The sequence below is a fragment of the Pristiophorus japonicus genome, chromosome 22, assembly GCF_044704955.1.
Source record: "Pristiophorus japonicus isolate sPriJap1 chromosome 22, sPriJap1.hap1, whole genome shotgun sequence".
Taxonomy (NCBI): Eukaryota; Metazoa; Chordata; class Chondrichthyes; family Pristiophoridae; genus Pristiophorus; species Pristiophorus japonicus.
Genome location: NC_091998.1, coordinates 12,605,343 through 12,629,732, shown reverse-complemented (window position 1 = coordinate 12,629,732; position 24,390 = coordinate 12,605,343). Strand labels below are relative to the sequence as shown.

Genomic DNA, 24,390 nt, shown 5'->3' with positions numbered 1-24,390 from the left:
CACTCGCAGTCACGGGTTAATGAGTCAATGTGCCGAAGATTTCGGCATGTCATACCATGTATCTGGGCTAGAGCCTCATTAGCATGCGTGCAGCCAGTGAAGTGCAAAATCACTAACTCAAAATATTTTCGGTGTTCTTGATGAGATGTGTAATCTGTGTGTGTGTGTGTGTGCTGTAAATGGTTCCAAGCCACAGTACGTCAGATAGGTCATAACTGAGCCAGCAGTTTTGCCATCTGTTTAATAGTTCAGCTTGTTTTATTGGCCCACAAAAATTTATTATTGTTACGCCATGAGAGTCTGGAATTGGGAGGTTAGGGGTGTGCGCATTTGGACAGTTCCGGAAATGCCTGTTTAGACGTTGGGCTCTTGCAGTGTGGCTGAAGACAAAGCTGAGCTTTATCCATCCGACACAGACGTCTCGGATGGCTGCAAGCGTGGGACTTGCACGAGCAGTGTGCCTTCAAGTCTGTCATTGTTCGCATTGTGCTTTATTCTTCGACAGAAGCAAATGTGTTGCGGTGGGATTCAGACGATCGCACGCTTTCTGTTTCTGTGTAAAGACGGCACGGACGTTTTAGGGCTTGTGAATAATAATGTTTTTAAGGAGAACAATTTGTTTCTGTCATCTCCTACGCCAGCATTTCCGATCTGTTAATTGCCTCAGAAATGTAAACACCAAACTCCGGATGAATTTGTGCGCTCAGCGCGCCCCCCATCCCCCCAACGCTGCTGTGTGTCATACAATGGCGACTTGCTTTTTTCGCATAGATGAAGCTGCCTCAGAGTGCTTTAGATTGAGGGAGGATAACGGGCAGGAAGGAGCAGGGAGGGTTGGGTGAGGGAGACCAGTGCACAGAGGCACATGTTTGACAGCAGGGGGCAAGGTTGCAACACCATGGGATCCTGGGGCTTTAGGGGACAAAGAGTTCCAGAGGACCAAGGACTTAGTGGCTGCAAGAGCGGCCAACGGTGGTGGATCTGAGGGGGCCGATGTAACTGTCCTTCTTTCCCAGTTGTCCCTTCCTCTTCCTGAAGGCTCTGCCTGTTGCTGATGTTGGATGCCACAGGTGCCTGTAGTCCTCTGCTACCTCTCCTAGGTGAACACTCTTCCTGCCTGAGCTTAGACACTGAGTACGGGCAACATGCCACTCATTCAATGTCTGCCCATCAACACTTTCCAGGAGCAGTCACTGGGCAAGGTGCAGGATAGTGGCAGGCATCTTGTTTAGCTCCCTCTCCCTGGCCCGAGTTTGCCGAGGCTGTGACCTTTGCCACAGGGCAGGGTGAGCTAACCCAGCACAAACTAGCGATAGAAGCTGGAACTTTGCTGGTCTGCATGGCTTAGTACCACACCTTACATCTCATTCACCCACAGAGAGCTACAAGTGTAACAGCCTCTGCTACTGGCTAACTAAATAGAAAATAGAAGCACAAATTCTTCAAAAGGAATGAATGGATTTAACTTAATTGCATGAGAATTTAACGAAATAACCTTGTGTGACTGAAGTAAATATAGAGCATCACTTCACAGTAAACCAGGATAACAGACAGTGCCCAATATGGGGGTGAGGCCTATTTAGGACTGATTTCAGGAAGAGTGCATCGACCAGGCTTATATTCACTGGAATTTAGAAGAATGAGAGGGGATCTCATTGAAACAGATAAAATTCTGACGGGATTGGACACGTTAGATGCAGGAAGAATGTTCCCGATGTTGGGGAAGTCCAGAACAAGGGGTCACAGTCTAAGGGTAAGGGCTAAGCCATTTAGGACTGAGATGAGGAGAAACTTCTTCACTCAGAGAGTGGTGAACCTGTGGAATTCTCTACCACAGAAAGTTGTTGAGGCCAGTTCGTTAGATATATTCAAAAGAGAGTTAGCTGTGGCCCTTATGGCTAAAGGGATCAAGGGGTAAGGAGAGAAAGCAGGAATGGGATACTGAAGTTGCATGATCAGCCATGATTATATTGAATGGCGGTGCAGGCTCGAAGGGACGAATGGCCTAGTCCTGCACCTATTTTCTAAGTTTCTATGTTTCATACAGAGCGACCAACAAACAGAATGGTCCTCGGGATAGGAGAATGGGGGCGAAAAGCACACATTCATTCAAAATCCAGTTAGGCCATGGCTTTCAAAAGTTCCTGCGCAGAAAATATTGACAACATTTCCAGGGATCTCCCCACCCAACCCCCCGCCCCCTCCTCCCAACTTCTAAAGATGGCGCAACTGTCCATTGGAAAACAAAGGGTTGCTCGCTTATACTGACATAAAATGTGCCAGCAAGTCAATAAATGTAGAAATCTTACGGCTGTGCAGACTCCCAAATGGTCTCGAATCCCAATTTGGAAACCATACGGGTTGGACGATGTGTCAGAGCGACTGTACATTTTTTTTTCTAAAGGGGTGGGAGTTAAATTAGTCAGAATTTCCTCCCCGTCCTTCATCTGTATCATCATCATAGGCAGTCCCTCGAAATCGAGGAAGACTTGCTTCCACTCTAAAAGTGAGTTCTCAGGTGACTGTACAGTCCAATACGGGAATTACAGTCTCTGTCACAGGTGGGACAGACAGTGGTTGAAGGAAAGGTGGGAGTCTGGTTTGCCGCAAGCTCCTTCTGCTGCCTGCGCTTGTTTTCTGCATGCACTCGGCAACAAGACTCGAGGTGCTCATCGCCCTCCCGGATGCTCTTCCTCTACTTAGGGCGGTCTGTGGCCAGGGACTCCCAGGTGCCAGTGGGGATGTTGCACTTTAAGGAGGCTCTGTATTATATGAAACATACGGACAACCACGGACGGGTAAAGACCCTTTGGTCCATCCAGCCTGTCCCACACAATTGTGATACTTCGTGTATCACAACATATACACTCCAGCCCACTGAAACCAAGTGATCTCTTGGGAGAAGCAAAACAAACCGATTTAAAATTCCAGGCCAATTTGGAGGGGAAAAACTTGGGAAATTCCTTTCCGACCCATGGAGGCGATCGAAACTAGTCCAGGAGATCACTGTGTCCCGAATTCCCTGAGGTACCTATCCTTCTGTAAGAGGTGATCTCCGCCCCAGCCAGAAACCGGTTCAGCTCTCGCTTGAAGGAATTCAGCATCCAGCATACGAGGGGGCAGCCCGTTCCAGAGGCCCACTATACTCACATTATGGTCTTGAAAATATTTTTAATTCTTAATATTTGGTGGTGTTTCCTAAAGTGAACCAGAGTCTTGTGTATTCAGGCCCTGGGCATGTGTCGGAACATTTGGGCTGAGCACACTTCAGATACGGGTTTGGTTTGGATTTCTCATGGCTGTTGAGTTATTTTAGCTTGCACAGACGGCTTTAGTTCCGACTTGAATTGGCCGAGTAAAGTTCACCTCAACAATGTTTGAAATTAGATTGTGACTTAGTGCAAATTGGTAGCCATAGGTCAGGATTAAAGGCAGTAGGTTGGTAAAGTTAATATAGGAGCAATTGGTGGAAAATCTCATTACATTTTTACAGCTGCTGTGAAAACCATTTGAAATATGCAGAGATAATGCGATAGTCCCTGGCTCTCCTCTGCCTTCAACGTTCATTGTTCTAGTTCTGTGCTGTACTTTGTGGAGACATCTTTCTCCGGCATTCAGAGTGAATACTTGGACAGAGACCAATATTGATTTACGCCGCATTGTGAATTTATATTCCGCCTTGTCACATCTTTTGAGAAATGTCCCAAAGCGCCTTTGCAGCCCTGATCCCAGATCCACCTTCAAACACAGAAGCTTCAGCTGTCCTGGCACCTGGCTCTGGAACATGCTCCCTGAATCTTTCTACTTGCTCGCGCTCTCACTTCCTTCAGATGCCTCTCCTAAACCTATTTCCCTGAACCTGCCTTCAGTCGCCAACCCAAATCCTTCTCCTAGCGCTGTGCTATGTAAAAATAACCTGTGCTCTGGGGTGTTTTATTACATTAAAGGAGTTTAAGTTCTTATTAGTCTGTTAACTGTTAAACAAGCCTCTTACCTGAAGCTCCCCCCGCCCCCATCTCCTTTATTTAACCTAATTTTATAGAAATCAAATTTTAAATGCAGCTGTTATAGCCACCGCAGGCAAATGTGATCCTTCCACCCGGCAACCAAATTTTAATTTGATTTTGTGTCTAAAGTTTAATTTGTTTAATTTGTCGGTTTTAGTGCCCCCCTTTTAGCCAGGGGGCACTTGTATAATTTCTTTTTTTAGTGCCTTAAAACCCCTCCTTCCCCCCCCCACCCCCCCCAAAAAAAGGGCACTGGAAAAAAAATTATTTTGGAGTGTGCCCCCCCCTTGCAGAGGGCATATGTTTAAAGTGCACAACTAAAATAGTTGAACTGGTAATGTGCAGTGTCATTGTTAAACCTTTGCTAATACCGCTAAATAGAAATGTGATCCTTCCATAGCGTCCTCTGGGAAAACTCTGCCGACTAGCTTAGTTTCCACACCCCCACCTCTCAGTTTTTCTCCCCTTGCCCTCCCGGCTCTCCTGAAGTCACTGACTCTCTCTTGGTGTACAGTTCCATGAGTTCTGACCTCCCATTGATCCTTCGCCCAAATGTTCTTTCTTCGTGTGTCTGAGCCTTCAGTGTCACCGTCAGCTATTGGGCCGGGAGGGGAATCACTGCGGCACCAACTCGTGTCCACAGGTGTGTGCTTTCCAGCGCAGGGGACGTGGTTAGTCGTCAGGACCCGAACCGGCACAGAGCAGTTGGGCCCAATGGCCTGTTGGGGTGCTGTGAATTGTCTGGCGTGAATCGCGATTGTGCTTGGGAAAGCGGGCAGGGCAGTGGATTAGACACTGGTTCCGCTCCAGGACCTGGGTTGAAATCTAGCCCAGATTGACTGGCTGGAAGTCCCTTCTCCCACCCCAGCCCCCCAGTCCGTTGGGATATGAGTTTCAGGGGGTCACATTCCAGTTCCAGTCGGCACGAAACTGTCCATATCGCCGTTTGGCAATCTCACCCAGGGTGAGGACATAGAACAACTGGTACAGCAGGACTGCTCATCTGAAGTGGGACTGATGTGAACTGTGGGAACTTTACTCTACACCAGGAATGCTTGGTGCTGACACTGAGAGCCTGAAAGAAGGATTTGCATTTACGTTGCGCCTTTCACAACCACCGGGTGTCACAACCAATAAATTACTTTTGGAGTGTAGTCACTGTTGTAATGTAAGAAACACGGCAGCCAGTTTGCGCACAGTAAGTTCCCACAAACAGCAGTGTGATGATGACCAGATAGTCTGTTTTTGTTATGTTGACTGAGGGATAAATATTGGCCATGATACCGGGTATTTTTTCGAAATAGTGCCATGGGATCTTTTACGTCCACCTGAGAGGGCAGACGGGGCCTCGGTTTAACATCTCATCCGAAAGAATGCACCTCCGACAGTGCGGCACTCCCTCAGCACTGCACTGGAGTGTCAGCCTGGATTTATGTGCTCAAAAGTCCCTGAACCCACAACCTTCTGACTCAGAGGCGAGGGTGCTGCCCACTGAGCCATGGCTGACAAAACGGGAAGAGTTCATTTCCAAGGACTGCCATCCCTTGCCATGAAAAATAAAATGACACGTGTTTTCTTTTTAGAAACACCCACTTGGGTTGGCTTGGAGCCGAAGTGATTTGGGATTTAGTCTGGAGTAAAGTTGATGTACAAAAGGAGCAGTGCCCTCGGCTTGACTGTTGCTCAATTGCCCCGGGGCATATTGTCCTCCTCCTGTCAGAGATATATTGAGGCTGAGGTGCTGACTCAGACGCACATACCTCTGAATGTAGCGATACAATTGGTAAAGGTTCCCCAGTGCCACCATTTTTGAGTTGGGGTTTTGGTGCTGGTTCGGCTATCGCGGACAGGAAACTGGCTTTCTGGCCAGGTGTCGCTGGGTGACACATGGCGTTGGAATGCAGTGCCTTACACGCTCAGTCACTGCAATCTCTTTGTCACCTGTGAAGACAAATCGCTCACTGCCATCTATGATCTGTTTGAGTGGATTGGCTGTGCTCACAAATTCCCGATCAATGATTGGCTGTGCTCGTAAATCCCCGATCAATGATTCAGTTTTCTGTTTACCTTGCAGACTGGACAAGTTTAATGGCTTTCAGGTAGAAGCCAGGAAGAGACAATAAAGATGAACACAGTAACGTCCATGGACAGACACATTCAGCAGACGAACGATCGGCTGCAGTGTATAAAACAGGTAAGGTTACAGAATTCCCGGCTCTGTGGCTGTGCACTTGGCTGATACAGATTCCCTCTCCGCAAACCACTGATTAAAGGTTAATAGTAAACTCTGAGGATCAAGTTGGGACTGAATACAAAGTGCAGCCACACATCCTCCATAGACTCGAACGGCTGGTTATCAGTTTAATCAAAATTTGCCCTTTTTAATACGACACCTCTACCCTTGAAAGGACTTATTGTAAATACATTGTTTTGTAAACACAGCAAGAAAATGACACCACTCATTTCTTTAAAAAGAATGTCTTATCTGCCTCTCCCAACGGCTCACTGGTTAAATGTACTGCTTAGCCTGGAGCCGAGCCATTAAGCTGTTTTTATATTTGGCTTGTCTTTGGTGTGGGTCACAGGACAGCCATCTCTGTGCCATGTCTCCTCGCCGAGAGCATGCAGAAACCAAGCGCAGGCAGCGGAAGGAGCGTGCGGCAAACCAGTCCCACCCTCCCTTTCCCTCAACGACTATTTGTCCCACCTGTGACAGTGACTGTAATTCCCGTATTGGACTGTTCAGTCACCTAAGGACTCATTTTAAGAGTGGAAGCAAGTCTTCCTCAATTTCGAGTGACTGCATATGATGATGACTCCCTCAGGCTCGCACTGCTGAAACCAGCTCCTCTCTCCCGAATCCCAAACGTAGGCCCGCATTTGTGATGCTGTTGGGATAATGAAGCCAGCTCGGCTTGAACACACAGCGAGCATGTGGACAGCTGCGCTTACAAAGTGTGAAAACACCAATGGTCCAAGGTTTCATCCCTGGTCTGTGTTGAGTTGCCTGCCAGACAGTTGTCTCAATCTGCCAGGGTTCATGTTCCTGCTCAGCATCTGGTGACTCCCGATGGATAGTGCAGGTCCACAGATCCCTGAAGGTAGCAGGGCATGTAGATAAGGTGGTTAAGAAGGCATACGGAATGCTTGCCTTTATTAGCCGAGGCATAGAATACAAGAGCAGGGAGGTTCTGCTTGAACTGTATAAAACACTCATCATCACAGGCAGTCCCTCGAAATCGAGGAAGACTTGCTTCCACTCTAAAAGTAAGTTCTCAGTTTGACTGTACAGTCCAATACAGGAATTATAAAACACTAGTTAGGCCACAGCTGGAGTACTGCATACCAGATTTGGTCACTACATTACAGGAAAGATGTGATTGCACTAGAGAGGGTGCAGAGGAGATTTATGAGGATGTTGCCAGGACTGGAGAATGTTGGCTATGAGGAAAGATTGGATAGGTTGGGTTTGTTTTCCTTCGAACAGAGGAGGCTGAAGGGAGACCTTAATGAGGTATAGAAAATTATGAGGGGCCTAGATAGAGTGGCTTGGAAGGACCTATTTCCCTTAGCAGAGAGGTCAATAACCAGGGGGCATAGATTTGGTAGGAGGTTTAGAGGGGATATGAAGAGAAATGTTTTCACCCAGAGGGTGGTGGGGGTCTGGAACTCACTGCCTGAAAGGGTGGTAGAGGCAGAAACCCTCACCACATTTAAAAAGTACCTGGATGTAACCCTCAGAGCTACGGACCAAGAGCTGGAAAGTGGAATTAGACTGGATAGCTCTTGGTCGGCTGGCGTGAACACGATGGGCCGAAATGGCCTCCTTCCCTGCTGTAAATTTCTATGATAGCCCATGAGTGCAACATTGGGTGAGGAGTGGCTGAGCTCACATGTTATGCCCTCCCTGCTCGCTGTCCTGTCTCACACATGAAGAGCGGCTGTTTGGGCAATGTTCAGTGGGCAGTCGCACCTGTGGTATCAAGCCGCAGGAAAGCATCCATCAGGAGAGGGTGCCGATCTTCAACTCATTCGGTCTCCGCTGGCTGAAACACATTCCGAGGTCTGTATTGGAGATGGACTTACACCTCAAATGGCCACTAGCACCTGGGAGATAAAGCAAACCAGGTTAAAGCATTGAAAAGCTCATTTCTCTTTCAATGAAAACAGCCCGAAACCTTCTCCAGGGTTAGTGTCAGCTTGCCCAGCTAGACTTCGATTCACAGTGAGATCGCTTTTAAGATGGCGCTTTCCTCTCTCCCTCTCTCCCTCCTTCCTCATTCCCTCCTTCCCTCTCTCTCTCTCTTCCTCTTTCACACTCACTCACACTCACACACTCTCTCACACACTCACATTCTCACTCACCTCACTCTCTCTCACACACACTCTCATTCCCACCTCACTCCCTCACACTCTCACTCTCACCTCACTCCCTCACACTCTCACTCTCACCTCACTCACTCTCACACTCACTCACCTCACTCACTCTCTCTCACTCTCTCTCACTCTCACTCTCACTCACTCTCACTCACACACTCTCTCACTCTCTCTCTCTCTCTTTTTCACTCACACTCACACTCACTTTCACTCTCACTCACCTCATTCTCACTCACTCACCTCACTCTCTTAGTCTCTCTCTCACTCACTCTTACTCACTCTTATTCTCTCTCGTTCTCTCTTCATTCTCACCTCTCTCTCACTCTCATCTCTGTGTCTCTGTCTGTCTCTCCATCTCATTCTCTCTCTCACTCTGTGGCCCACAAAGTTACGGTGGTTACTGGCAGACTATCTGCCAGTGGAAACAGTTGGCTTTGAGTGATGGACGAGCCAAGAGATGGAGGCGCACCAACATCTGGTGGGCAGAGCCTTACTGCAGAGTTACCAGTCCTGAGCCCTATTGCACGGAATCCGTGTTCATCTGGAGTGAATCTCTATTGGGATTAATTGCAGAAGTCTCGGGTGGAAGTATCCTATATTACCACCATTATGAACTCGGCTTTACTTAAAATCTACAAATAGTTGATTGAAAATAGACTTATGGGCTTTGCTGCCCAGGCCAGCATTTATTGCCCACCCCTAATTACCGTTGAATGTCTCGCTGGGCCTTTTTCAGAGGGCAGTTAAGAGTCAACCACATAGCTGTGGGTCTGGAGTCACACATAGGCCAGACCGGGTAAGGGCGGCAGATTTCCTTCCTTAAAGGGCATTACTGACGCTAGCTTTTTATTCCAGATTTATTTAATTAACTGAATTTAAATTGGGATTTGAACTCCTGTTTCCGGACCATTAGTCCAGGACTCTGGAGTACTGTGTACAGTTCTGGTCACCATATTATAAAAAGGATATAGAGGCACTGGAGAGGGTGCAGAGAAGATTTACAAGGATAATACCAGAAATGCAGGGTATACATATCAGGAAAGGATGAACAGGCTGGGTCACTTTTCTCTTGGTAAAAAGAAGGATGAGAGGTGACCTAATAGAGGTCTTTAAAATTATGAAAGATTTTGTTAGAGTGGATACAGAGAGAATGTTTCCATTTGTGGGGAAGAGCATAACTAGAGGCCGTCAATATAAGATCGTCACCAAGAAATCCAATAGGGAATTTTTGATAGATTTTTGGATATTAAGGGAATAGAGGGATGTGGGGATAGTGCAGGAAAGTGGAGTTGAGGTCAATGATCAGCCATGAACTTATTGAATGGCGGAGCAGGCTCGAGGGGCCGAATGGCCTACTCCTGCTCCTAATTTTTATGTTCTTATGAATTCAGGAGAAACTTCTTTACCCAGAGAGTGGTGAGAATGTGGAACTCGCTACCACAGGGAGTGGTTGAAGCGAATAGTATCGATGCATTTAAGGGGAGGCTGGATAAGTATATGAGGGAGAAGGGAATAGAGGGTCATCTGATAGAGTTAAATGAGGAAAGACGGGAGGAGGCTCGAGTGGAGCATAAACGCCGGCACGGACTGGTTGGGCCGAATGGCCTGTTTCTGTGCCGTATATCCTGTGTAATCCTATGTAACACTAGTCCAGTATCAGAGTCACTACAACCATACCTCTCTAATCTGGCAGCAAATGGGAACACTCTGACTCGGTTAAAACTCGGCCAGTCCCATGGATAAAGCAGCTGTGTTTGATGCTCCGCTTCAGGAGGCTATGAGTTGAAGTTCCAGAGCTGGCGATTTAAAAAGCAAAATAGCCCAAGAATGGGGTAAAATGGCCATTTGTACTGCAGGCACCTGAGTTAATTAAGCTCTTGAACTGGGGCTAAAAGGGTTAAATTATGAGGACGGTTACAGAGGCTTGTATTCCATTAAATATCAAAGGTTAAGGGGTGATCTAATTGGGGTGTTTAAGATGATGAAGGGATTTGGTGGAAAGAAACTATTTGCTCAGGTGGCAGAGCCCAGAGCAAGGGGCAAGCACCTTAACATTAGAACCAGGGCTGATGTCAGGAAGCATTTATTCACACAAAGGGCAGTGTAAATCTGGAACTCTCGCCCCCAAGCTGTTGAGGCTGGGGGTGGGGGGGTCAGTTGAACAATTCAAAACTGAGATGGTCAGATTGTTGTTAGGTTTCCAGGGTTTGGGAACCAAGGCGGGTAGATGGAGTTAAGATTCAGATCAGCCATGATCTGACTGCATGGTGCAACAGGTCCGTGGGGCTGGCTGGCCTCCTCCTTTTCCAATGTTCCTAAACTAAACACCTGAGTTCAGGGCCCAGACAGCTGAAGGCACGATCTCCGATGGTGGAGCGATGGAAATTGGGGGGATGCTCAAGAGGCCAGGCCCCTTGCTAGGGCATCCCAGTAAGCAGAGCTGGTGTCCAGTCATCCTGGTTAACTATTGCCACTGGACCAAGACCCAGCTCTGTCAAGCCCGTGTGGTGGCTGGTGTGCAACGGCCACCCCACGTTAACAAAATCCACGCACAGGCATCTTCCACCCTTCAAGATGTAGCTCGGGACCTGGAATATTAGTTCTGGATCTGGAACATTGAAACACCTATCAACTCATCCCTTTTTGGTGTGGAAGCAAGTCATCCTCGCTTCGAGGGACGGCCTATGATGATGATGATGAAACTAAACACCCAAGAGGACCACAAGCCAAGATTTGGAAGTTTTGGATGTGGCAATAATTGGCACAGCAGAGCGGGAAGGCATTATTGGCTGGTAGATCAACGGACCAACAGTGGACTGTTTTCAAATCAATTACAAAACAAACACATACCCCCCGGAAGTCAAAAGGGGTCGTTCTGAGGTGATGGTTCGAATAAGCATGTACTGTACCAGTGTGAGGAGAAGGCTTATGAAAAGGTGGAGGACAGTGGGGAGAATGAACACTGGGCAGATTGCAGACCGAACGGTTCACTTGGTTTCAAATTGCAAACGGGCTCTGCAATGTAACCAGTGAGCCCCCATTCCCCAGTCTCTCTCTCTCTCTCTCTTCCCCCACCCCCGCCCCCAGCCTCTATTCCCCAGTCTCTCCCTCTCTCTTTCTCTTTCCCCCCCCCTATTCCCCAGTCTCTCTCCCCCTCCCCCATTCCCCAATCTCCCCCCATTCCCCAGTCTCTCTCTCTCTCTCTCTCTCTCTCTCTCTCTCTCTCCTCCCAGCCCCCATTCCCCCCCTCTCCTTCCAGCCCCCATTCTCCCCCTCTCCTCCCAGCCCCCATTCCCCTCTCTCTCACCCCCCCATTCCCCTCTCTCTTCCCCCCCATTCCCCAGTCTCTCTCTCTTTCCCCCCCCCCAGACCCCATTCCCCAGTCTCTCTTTCTCTCTCTTTCCTCTCCTCTCTCTCTCTCTCTCTCTCTCCCCCACCCCATTCCCCAATCTCTCTCTCCCCAGTCCCCATTCCCCAGTCTCTCTCTTTCCCCCCCCGCCCCAGACCCCATTCCCAGTCTCTCTCTCTCTCTCCCCTCCCAACCCCCATTCCCAGTCTCTCTCTCTCTCCCCTCCCAAACCCCATTCCCCAGTCTCGCTCTCTCTCTCTCTTTCCCCCCCCCCCCCCACAGTCCCCATTCCCCAGTCTCTCTCTCTTTCTCCCCCATCCCATTCCCCAGTCTCGCTCTCTCTCTCTCTTTCCCCCCCCCCCGCAGTCCCCATTCCCCAGTCTCTCTCTCTTTCCCCCCCCCTCCCCATTCTCCAGTCTCCATCTCTCTCTCCCCACCAGCCCCCATTCCCCAGTCTCTCTCTCTCTCTCTCTCTCTCTCTCTCTCTCTCTCTCCCAGCCCCCAACCCCAGTCTCTCTCTCTCTATCTCTCTCTCTCTCTCTCTCTCTCTCTCTCCCCCAGCCCCTATTCCCCAGACTCTCCAGACTCTTCCCCCCCCCCCCCCACTCCGCGCCCCCCCTTCCCCTCAGCCTGGCTATAATTTGAGAAAAGTCAATCCTGGCAGGCAGTTTGGAGTGATGGACAGGCCTGGAACTTGAACCAGTGTCACCCGGTCAGATTATCGACAGGCCTAGTGGGTCAGTTCATGTTTGTAGCCTCGTGTCCATTCAGCCCACGGTTTCTCAGCATCGCGAACCACCTTGATGGCGAAATTATAATTTGAGGTCACAGGCTAAATTTGCCGGGGTATGAACGAGTGAGGGGAGATCGAGGAAAACTGGAACTTGGAGGTAGAAAAGGCCACCTTGAGGTAACTGGCTCTCCCTGTGGGCAGGTGCCTCCAGCTTCCTCTTGGTGTCTTACCCTGATATCGCAGCATCAATTTGGTAACTTAGCAAGTGGAGAATTCTGTCGGAAGTACAAATTTAAAAGGAAAGTTGTTTATATGCTATTCAGCCATAATGTGTCTCAAACCCAGCCTAATGAGAGCAAACCTCTTTGCACAGAGTGGTGAGAATGTGACACTCGCATTTAAGGGGAAGCTGGATAAGCACATGAGTGCGAAAGGAATAGAGGGATATGTTGATGGGGTGAGATGAAGAGGAGGCTCATGTGGAGCATAAATACTGGCAAGGGCCAAATGGGCTGTTTCTATGCTGTAAATTTTCATTTATTCGTTCATGGGATGTGGGTGTCATTGGCAAGGACGGCTATTGCCCATCCCTAATTGCCCTTGAGAAGGTGGTGGTGAGCCGCCTTCTTGAACCGCTGCAGTCCGTGTGGTGAAGATGCTCCCACAGTGCTGTTAGGGAGGGTGTTAGGATGTTGACCCAGCGATGATGAAGGAACGACCGATATATTTCCAAGCCAGGGTGGTGTGTGACTGGGAGGGGAACGTGGAGGTGGTGGTGTTCCCATGTGCTTGCTGCCCTTGTCCTTCTAGGTGGTAGAGGTCGCGGGTTTGGGAGGTGCTGCCGAAGAAGCCTTGGCGAGTTGCTGCAGTGCATCCTGCAGATGGTACACACTGCAGCCACGGTGCGCCGGTGGTGGAGGGAGTGAATGTTTAAGGTGGTGGATGGGGTACCAAACAAGGGGGCTGCTTTGTCCTGGATGGTGTCGAGCTTCTTGAGTGTTGTTGGAGCTGCACTCATCCAAGTAAGTGGCGAGTGTTCCATCACACTCCTGATTTGTGCCTCGTAGATGGTGGAAAGGCTTTGGGGAGTCAGGAGGTGAGATACTCATCTCAGAATACCCAGCCTCTGACCTGCTCTTGTGGCCACAGTATTTATGTGGCTGGTCCAGTTAAGTTTGTGGTCAATGGTGACCCCAGGATGTTGATGGGGATTTGTTGATGGTAATGCCGTTGAATGTCAAGGGGCGGTGGTTAAACTCTCGCTTGTGGGAGATAGTCATTGCCTGGCATTTGTGTGGTGCGAATGTTACTTGCCAGTTATCGCCCCAAGCCTGAATGTGGTCCAGGTTTTGCTGCACGCGGGCACAGACGGCTCCATTTTCTGAGGAATTGCAAATGGCACTGACATTGTGCTGAACATCCCTGCTTCTGACCTTATGTTGGAGGGAAGGTCATTGATGAAACAGCTGAGGATCATTGGGCCTCGGACACTGCCCTGAGGAACTCCTGCAGCGATGTCCTGAGGCTGCGATTATTGACCTCCAACTACCACAACCAGACAGCCGCATGGGAACACCATCACCTGCAAGTTCCCCTCTAAGTTACACACCATCCTGACTTGGAAATATATCGACGTTCCTTCATCGTCACGAGGCCAAAATCCTGGAACTCCCTCCCTAACAGCACTGTGGGAGCACCTTCACCACACCGAACTATGAAACACTGTGGAACTATTACCCTTACTGCACCACTGCAACATTGGACCTACTGCACCAGTCATGGTGTGCTCTCTGAGTGAGATTGCGTACTTTGGGGCAGTTTGTTGCTGTGGATGTTCACTATCTAAGAGTGGTATTGTTACTGCCCAAACTCACGTCACATGGAACCTTTACAGGTCGTAAAGGACTTTTTCCAATGGCCTGGGCTTGCTGCAGACCCAGGCCTGAGGTTATGGAGAGCAGCATTGCAGAGCACATTGCCACCCAGTGCCCTGTAATGTTGTTTTTTTATTTGGCTCCAGTGAAGGGAGTTGTATTTACGTTGATGTACAAGCAATGGCCCAGGTTCACTGTGAGTGAAGTGATGTAGTCATGCAAAGTAAACAGGCTTGAGGAGAATTAATGGAGAATCTTTCTCTGGCCTCCTGCAATATTGCTGAGTGTTGGCTGGAAGGTCCAGCCAGCGGACAAGGCTGTGTGCGTTCTTGCTTCATACATCGATATTTTGCCGTTCATTGGGTCGTGTTAACCAGCTCAGACTGAGTAGCAATTCACATCTTGCACTCTGCGGCAACACACGGAGCTGTTGCCGTTGAACCTGGGAATAACATGTGCATAATATTACCCGAGGATTGTCTCTCGCTCGGAACACCCAAGTCACATGCAACCGCTGCTTATCCATTTGTTCGCATTAGGCAAACCATGCAGAATGTATGGAGTGTGACCTTGCTCGCTGATTAAATGTTCTTCCAAACAGACCGCCTCATTACCGCGAAGCATCCGCGGTATCTGTGGATGCTTGTGGATAATTCTTTATTTGAATTTTTGTTTTTGCACTCGAGACGGCTGGCGTGGTTGCAGGATTTTTATTTGCACTCGGCTTTGCTGATCCAAAGGAATTAGCCATGCTACAGAAGCTCCACTATGTCATTGCTGGAGAGGCAGCAGGCAGCTGACATTAATTTTAGCTGGTCCCCAAGAGAGGGAATTGTCTCTGTATAAAGCTCCAGCCCTGTTAAGATGCAGCAGCCTGAAAACGAGCGAGGGGAGGAAGGGAGGGGAGGTGGAGATTCAAAATCAAGCATTAGGATTAAAATTCAGGAGCAAATTCCCCACCTTGACCAACAGGGATAATTTAGTCAATTTTGTTGAGTCGGAGCAACTCAAAGTACATTTAATCTTAAATTTCAACCTGCCCCTGCTTATCTTATTTGTTGTTGTGAATGTAGCAGATGCTGCATAGATGGAAGGTCAGCTAAACACACAGCGTGCAATGTCGATTAGACCACACCGATCCCAAGCTGTGCCAGAAATGCTGCAGCTTCAGTTGTGCTGAACTCATTATTTTTTTTCGCCTCTCACAACATAAACATGTTAATGCAATTTAAAAAAAAAAAAATAACAAATTGGCACGCGTCAATTTTTGGAATTGGATGAGCCAGCTTGGGTTCGAATCCTCGCGCTGGAATCAGGCATTTGTGTTCATTATAACTCCCCTGCCCTGCTGCTGGTTTGCTTTGCTGTTGGGAGGGATTGTTGGGTGACAAACAAACGCTAATTGCCTGTGTGCAGCAGGTATAGAATTCGAGACTGCAGCCTCTTCATTATATCAGGGTTACGTCATGTCCCAGTCTTGCAGCAGCAATAATCTAGCAATGTCACTGGGGCCCCTCTGGTCGTGTGGCATGATAACAGCCGGGCACCACTTCACAACGCCTGCCATACGTGCCATAACTGATGCCATCTTCAGTGTGGGACGGTGCCAAATTCCACAAGCACACGGATTACTGTACTGTAACCACTTATAATCCTTTAAGATAAACACAATATACTAACGTCGTTCGTCCAAAGAAGACAGCCAGATAATTATCTCATCTTCTGCAGAGTTCTTTGGTGACCACCTTCACTCAGGGTGGTGAATCTTTGCAGTTCTCTACCCCAGAGGGCTGTGCATGCTTAGTCATTGAGTATATTCAAGACTGAGATAGATTTTTTGCACATTAAGGGAATCGAGGGATGTGGGGATCGGGCGGGAAAGTGGAGTTGAGGTAGAAGATCAGCCATGATATTGAATGGCGGAGCAGGCTCGATGGGCTGAATGGCCTACTCATAAGAACATAAGAAATAGGAGCAGGAGTTGGCCATTTGGCCCCTCGAGCCTGCTCCACCATTCAATAAGATCATGGCTGATCTGATCATGGACTCAGCTCCACTTCCCTGCCCGCTCCCCAGAACCCTTTACTCCCTTATCGTTCAAAAATCTGTCTATCTCCACCTTAAATATATTCAGTGACACAGCCTCCATAGCTCTCTGGGGTAGAGAATTCCACTGATTTGCAACCCTCAGAGAAGAAATTCCTCCTCATCTCAGTTTAAAATGGACGGCCCCTTATTCTGAGACTATGTCCCCTAGTTTTAGTTTCCCCTATGAGTGGAAATATCCTCTCTGCATCCACCTTGTTGAGCCCCCTCATTGTCTTATATGTTTCAATGAGATCACCTCTCATTCTTCTGAACTTCAGTGAGTATAGGCCCAACCTGCTCAACCTTTCTTCATAAGTCAACCCCTTCACCTCTGGAATCAACCGAGTGAACCTTCTCTGAGCAGCCTCCAATGCAAGTATATTCCTGCTCCTAATTCTCATGACTGATGAGGCCGATTGTTGGTCGGAATGAGCGACCGGTAGCTCCCAGTCACAGCAGGTTGGGGATCTTGACCTTTCAGGTGTGACCTCCCCAACCGGCGATAACACACAGCATCAGCAATATGACAGGCCTCACAGTAGGAGGCATCTACGTGGATGGTTCTTCAGCATGCATTCGTATCTTGAGCAAGTTGTTCCCGCTTATGGACATCTGTTTGGCACTGTTTCGCTGACCACTGCTGAGGGAGTGCTGCACTGTCGGAGGTGCAGTCTTTCAGATGAGACGTTAAACCGAGGCCCAGTCTGCGCTCTCAGGTGGGCGTAAAAGATCTCACAACACTATTTTGAAGAAGAGCAGGAGGAATTATCCCCGGTGTCCTGGCCAATATTTATCCCTCAATCAACATAACAAAAACAGATTGTCTGGTCATTATCATATTGCTGTTTGTGGGAGCTTGCTGTGCGCAAATTGACTGCCACGTTTCCCACATTACAACAGTGACTACTCTCCAAAAGTACTTCATTGGTGTGAAGCGCTTTGAGACGTCCGGTGGTCGTGAAAGGCTCTATATAAATGCAAGTCTTTCTTTTAAATACTACCCAGTTGTCAACGTGCCATAAAAGATCTGCTTCGGGACACGCTTCACATTTTCGACCATATATAAAATATTAATCTCCCCTGATGTCTCCCTTGGTCAGTACATTGCCCATGCTGGACGTGAGACAGACTGACCAGAAAGGAACCAAATTCAGTCTCTGACGTCCTTTCAAGGACTGTGCTACTTCAGCGGTGGCCAGGTGGGTGGGTGTTGTAGTGTGTTGAAAACCCAACACATTGTGCAATTGGCCGGTAGCAGATCAGTTCATCCCGACAGTCCCTCACACATTCCAAGCTCCGAATCTCAGCTGTGCCACTGTGGGGAGGCCCCAAGTCGGGGCCAGCATCTTCCTCCCTAGAAAAAGAAAAAAAAGATTTGCATTTATATAGCGCCCTTCACGACCACCGGATGTTTCAAAGCGCTTTACAGCCAATGAAGTACTTTCGGAGTGTAGTCACTGTTGTACTATGGGAAACGCAGTAGCCAGTTTACGCACAGTAAGCTCCCACCAACAGCAACGTGATAATGACCAGATTGAGGGATAAATATTGGCCCAGGACATCGGGGAGAACTCCCCCTGGTCTTTTTCAAAATAGTGCCATGGGATCTTTTACATCCACCTGAGAGAGCAGAAGGAGCCTCGGTTTAACGTCTCATCCAAAAGACGGCACCTCCGACAGTGCAGCGCTCCCTCAGCACTGCACTGGAGTGTCAGCAGCAAATATAGTCAGGATTAGATTCAGTGAGAAGGCTGTGTAACCTTAGCCTTGAGGTCAGAGACCTTGGTTGGCGGTGCGATGAAGGTGAGTGCTCGGGTGTTTGTCAAGACATCGCCGTAGGTTACAAGAATAATCTTCAGAGGGACGAGCGGGCGGCCTCGGATGGGCGAGAGGGGAGGATTAAAGAGAAGAGCAGTGCATCAAAACAGACAGTTGTTTTAAAAAGGATAGTTATCTGCGGCACACAGCAAGAAATAATAAAAGGTTCGAAGCCAGAAGGGGAACCCAATCCATCAGCTAGCTGCGGTTATTGAAGTGCTTCGCTCAGATATCTAACCTCATTGGAACCAAACAGAACAAAGTGATGAAATAATAATATCATACTTCAATCTGCTCTACAGCTTCCAAAATAAATGCTAAGTTTTACCACATAACGTCTAGAAAACGGTTTTTAAAAAATTATAAATGTTCTCAGTGCAACCATGGAACATTTGACGTTGGCCATGCTCAGTCGATGAACGCCATTTATTTATATTTATATATAATAATATTATACTCAAGATTGTAAACGTTCACACACACACTTTCCATTCTAAATATTTACCCGGGCAGCTTCAATATTGAAGATTGGTACCAAAGCGTTACCAAGATCCGTGATAACCGGAAAGTGCATGCATATACAAGGAGTACACAGAGTATGCTGCTCAGAAACTGTCCATTCGACCCAACCAGTCCATGCCCGCATCTGTGTTCCACTCGAGCCTTACATATCAATATTGTTCTCTGGGGAAAATTAAGAAATCCAGAAAGAATAAGATGTGCTCTGCACTGTGTAATGAAATCAGAAACCCATTCATCACTCAGAAAGCACAGAGGAACTCGCCCCCCCCCCCCCTCTCCCCCGAATATGTTTTGCATTTGAGTATAAGCCGGGAATCATACCATAGAAGAAGGCCATTCAGGCCATCATGCCTGTGCCGGTTCTTTGAAAGAGTGATCCAATTAGTCCCACTCCCCCTGCTGCTCATTCCTTAACCTTGCAATTTCTTTCCTTTTCAAGTATTCATCCAGTTCCCTTTTGAAAGTTACTATTGAATCTGCTTCCACCACACTTTCAGGCAGTGTATTACAGATCATCTTGTGTTCAAAAAAAATCGTTCTCACCTTCCCTCTGGTTCTTTTGCCAATTATTTTAAATCTGCGTCCTCTGGTTACCGACCCTTCAGCCACTCGAAACAGTTTCTCCTTATTTACTCTGTCAAAACCCCTCATAATTTTGAACACATCTATTAAAATCTCTCCTTAACCTTCTCTGCTCTAAGGAGAGCAACCCCAGCTTCTCCAGTCTATCCACGTAACTGAAGTCCCTCATCCCTGGAACCATTCTGGTCAAAATTTTCTGCATCCTCTCTAAGACCTTCACATCCTTCCTAAAGTGTGGTGCCCAGAATTGGACATAATACTCCAGCATGGGGTATGACCAAGTTTATAAAGGCTTAGCATAACTTTCTTGCTTTTGAACTCTGTGCCTCTATTTATAAAACCACGGCTTCCTTATGTTTTTATTAATGGCCTTCTCAATTTGTCCTGTCACCTTCAACCTGCTTCTATTAATTTTCAGTAGGTCGAGAGTTTAATTTTGAACAGAAATGCAGGGCCACGGGGCACACACTGCATTTCAGGAGGTTTGGTCCCACACCCCTTCATGTTCAATCGCAGAATCATAGAAACTTACAGCACAGAAGGAGGCCATTCGGCCCATTGTGTCTGTGCCGGCCGACCAAGAGTTATCCAACCTAATCCCACTTTCCAGCTCTTTGTCCGTAGCCCTGTAGGTTACGGCAAGTGTACATCCAAGTACTTTTTAAATGCGAGGAGGGTTTCTGCTTCAAACACCCTTTCAGTCAGTGAGTTCCAGACCCCCAACACACTCTGGGTGAAAGAAATTCCCCTCAAATCCCCTCTAAACCCCCTACCAATTAAATCTATGCCCCCTGGTCGTTGACCCCTCTGCTAAGGGAAATAGGTCCTTCCTATCCACTCTATCCAGGCCCCTCATAATTTTATACACCTCAATAAGTTCTCCCCTCAACCTCCTCTGTTCCAAAGAAAACAACCCCAGCCTACCCAATCTTTCCTCATAGCTAAAATTGTCCAGTCCAGGCAATATCCTTGTAAATCTCCTCTGTACCCTCTCCAGTGCAATCACATCTTTCCTGTGATGTGTATGTTAAGTTCTTTTTCCAATGGAAAAACTTTTGGGGCAGTCATTGGGAATCCTCTTCTTCCCAACGTCGGATTTTGGCGTGGTAAACCTACAGCGATACTGATTTCCCTGCCCCTTATCTGTAAGGAACACCGTGTTCTCAGAATCACGATGGAGGTTAATGTTCCATTGTAGTCATCAGTAAGCTGATCGCACAAAGGAGCCTTTATCTCAATCCACTTGTTGGAAAACCTAACAATCTTTGCCAACTGCAGGGCATTGGACGGGGCAGCCAGAACGCTCTGTGTTTACTGCGGGTAACGGGTACACGTGACATTTTAGAACGGTACAATTACGGGTTTTAACATAACTTGTCACAGAAACTTTGAAGATAGCTCTGAATTAGATGTTGAGATTGCAAACTTGCCGATTGGGGCTGGGCAGAGATTCGTGCATCCTGTGTTAGTGCAATGATTGACCAGCCCTGCAGGGTTTCATTGTGTAACGACAAGGAAAAAGTTAGCGTTTTATTTTGTCAGTTTTTCTCGTGCCCTTCTATTCTCGTGTTACGAGGGTTTGGTGTCACGCTCCCAGGTTCTGTGTGTGTGTTTATGTGTGTGTGTGTGTGTATGTGTGTGTGTGTGTGTGTGTGTGTTTATGTGTGTGTGTGTGTGTTTATATGCCTGTGTGTGTGCACACATACATACACACACATATAATATATATATATATATATATGCACACACTCATACATATATACATTCACACACACACACACACACACACACTCACGCTCGCGTATACCCACACACATATACATGCACGCACGCACACCCTTTCCAAAAGTTGTGACCAGATAACAACCTGGCTGATTTTGCTGCTCCAATCTGCAGGTGCAAAGGCTGATTGTAGCAAAACCCAGAAGAAATGTTCAGCAGAGGGCAGGCACTACATTTAAAATGTCACCATTCCTGCCTGCCGGGAATCTTTGCCCTCCTCGAGCTCTCACCTGCTCACGATGTAAGCTGGGGACTGAGATGGCACAACCACCTTGAGGGACCGTAAAGTTTCCAATGGGCTGCATGGCGGCTCGCTGGAGCTGTGCGGCGGTGCGCTTCTGATTGATCTGGCATGGACTACTGTTGTAAACGTTATTTTCACTCTCCACCCGGTAAACTGAATTTCTCTCTCTCTCCTTGTTGCAGCACTTACAGAACCCTGCAAACTTCCAGACGGCTGCCACCGAGCTCCTTGACTGGTGTGGGGATCCGCGCGCATTTCAACGCCCTTTTGAGCAGAGTCTGATGGGCTGTTTGACGGTATGTTGGCGCAGTGTGACAGATATCTTCTTGCTGTTGTTGTGTAACAAGGCTCCTGTCGTTTCCCCCCCCACCCCACCCCACCCCCCCGACGATAACAGGTTAAAGCAACATCCAGGGCACCGTGCATTGTGCTTCTTTTGATAGCTGGCTGTTTCAACTCCCCGACTAGAGTACACTGCAAAGGTCACTGATCCTTGCCAGTTCATGGGTCATCGTCATTAGACAGAAGTGACCCCTTTTCACCTGTTGTGGTCACCAACGATCACTGCCGCGATTGCCAAACAGGAAGTTGTGAGCAGTAACACCCATTACCAGAGGCTTGCTTGCTTCCAGTAAATTAGTAGATAGGTTACAGTATGAAAGTGAGATAGAAAATGCAGTGTCTTAAATCTTAAATGTTTATCTTCAAGGCGGTGATACTTTAACTTCTTGAAAGCGAGGATTATTTACAAGGTACTGCTCGTGTTTTTATTATTGATGTGTCTCACTTGAAGACCAGCTACATTTTATTCCCCTCATTATAAACACCTAGGAACCAGGAGCAGGAGTCGGCCATTCGGCCCCTCGAGCCTGCTCCGCCATTTAATGAGATCATGGCTGATCTTTTGCCTCAACTCCACCTTCCCGCACTATAAAGAAAACAAAGACTGCCATTTATTTAGCGCCTTTCACAACCACCAGAGGTCTCAAAGCGCTTCACCGCCAATGAAGTACTTTGAGTGTAGTAACTGTTGTAATGTGGGAAACGTAGCCAGCTGACTTGTGCACAGCAAGCTCCCACAAACAGCAATGTGATAATGACCCGATAATTTTTTTTAATGTTGATTGAGGAATAAATAATGGAACGGATGGAGGCCATTCAGCTCCTCGAGCCTGTTCTGCCATTCAGTTAGACCCAAGCTGAACTATCCCCTTATCCCTTGATTCCCTTCATGTCCAATATATTATATTGCCATCTGTATTGCAATCCGTGGACTTAAGGATGCCGTAGCAGCATTCAAAGAAAAGCAGGACGTTCTGATACCCAGGCCAACTATCGTCTCTCAACCAAAACTCCAAAAAAGTACAGATTTATTGGTATTTCATCTCAGTGATGTTTGTGTGGCCTTGCTGTGTGTACAGTGGCTGCTGTGTTTGCCTACATAACAGACACTGTAGTTCATCATAATTCATTGTGTGTGTAAAGCAATTTGAAATGTTTCTGAGAGATGTGATAAGGAGCCGGGTAATCTATTTCTGCCGCTGCACACACCGTCTGTCGTTGAGGTGTTTACACCAGCAACATAGAGGCGGTTCCGTTTTTAAACGTCTCTCGTTTCCGCTGCCAAAGTCTTGCGGGGGAGACAGCTGCTGCCTGACAGTGCACTGAATGGTAAGTTATTCTGCCGCGAAGGATGAGGGAATGTCCCGCTTAACTCCTTCGGCGTGTGGTGGGTTTTCTGACTCAAACCTGGGACAAAACTAGACTCTGACTTTTCCTCCTGGCTCCGTTGCACCTCGTTCCTTGACAGCTGCACCTTTCGAGCAATGTATTTATGAGGTGCAGACTCCACTGAAGCGTTGGACTGTATTGCAGGGTCAGTTACAGGTGCAGCGTCGAAAATCCGGAGTTACGGAATCTGGAATCCGTAAAATGTTCCGGAATCCGGACCCACCGACCTCGGGCCTCACCTCACCGCCCCTCACCTCACTCCGCTCGCCACCGCTGCCCTTACCTCGGGACTTCCTCGCCAGCCCGCCTGAACACCACCTCAGCGACGGGGCCCACCCGGCGACCTCATCGACGACAACTCGGCGGGGACCGGATCCCCCCCCCCCCCACCCACCCATTTCTGACGTTCCGAAATTCGGAAATACCCGAGTGTTTCTGGATTCATGACGTCAGAAAGATGATCAAAAGTCCGTATTCCGGAATGGCCTCGGTCCCGAGGGTTCCGGATTCTCGACGCTGTACCTGTATTCGCTGCCGGGAGCCACGTTTCTTTGCCTTTTAATGCGTGGAGAGTTAACGGTAACGAGGGGGCTGCAAGCCCCTTGAGGGATTTGAGAATGCTGCACTTCCAAGAATGAGGCCCGAGTGCTTGATCAACGATATCGGAACCCTTTACTCATGCCAATCACCAGTCCAATCCACTCAGGCCGTTTTGTGCAGCCAATGCATGCCCACTAGATGTGTCTCACTTGAAAACCAGCTACATTTTATTCCCCTCATTATAAAAACTTAGGAACCAGGAGCAGGAGCCGGCCATTCGGCCCCTCGAGCCTGCTCCGCCATTTAACGAGATCTTTTGCCTCAGCTCCACCTTCCCGCACTGATAAAGAAAACAAAGACTGGCATTTATTTAACGCCTTTCACAACCACCGCACATCTCGAAGCGCTTCACCGCCAATGAAGTACTTTTTTGGAGTGTAGTCGCTGTTGTAATGGGAAACCCGGCAGCCGACTTGTGCACAGCAAGCTCCCACAAACAGCTATGTGATAATGACCAGATAATTGTTTTTTTCTTCTTGTTGTTGATTGAGGGATTAAATAATTGAACGGGAGGAGGTCATTCAGCTCCTCGAGCCTGTTCCGCCATTCAGTTAGATCCTAGCTGATCTATATCTTAACTCCATCAACCCACCTTGGTTCCGTGACCCTTAATACCCTTGCCTAACAAAAATCTTATCAATCTCAGTTTTGACATTTTCAATTGACCTCCTCCAACCTCAACA

At 48.0% G+C, this 24,390-nt stretch overlaps 1 protein-coding gene across 8 annotated transcripts in view; it reads left to right on the top strand.

The window, feature by feature from the left end:
• zmiz1a (zinc finger, MIZ-type containing 1a) overlaps positions 1 to 24,390 on the top strand; it is a 457,231-nt gene that overhangs the window by 260,412 nt on the left and 172,429 nt on the right. For all 8 annotated transcript variants that reach the window (XM_070865642.1, XM_070865646.1, XM_070865635.1 and 5 more), the window contains 2 exons: positions 6,082 to 6,201; positions 21,559 to 21,672. In XM_070865642.1, coding sequence (XP_070721743.1) covers positions 6,133 to 6,201; positions 21,559 to 21,672 — 183 coding nt within the window. In that variant the 5' untranslated portion in view covers positions 6,082 to 6,132. The remainder of the gene's footprint in view (positions 1 to 6,081; positions 6,202 to 21,558; positions 21,673 to 24,390) is intronic.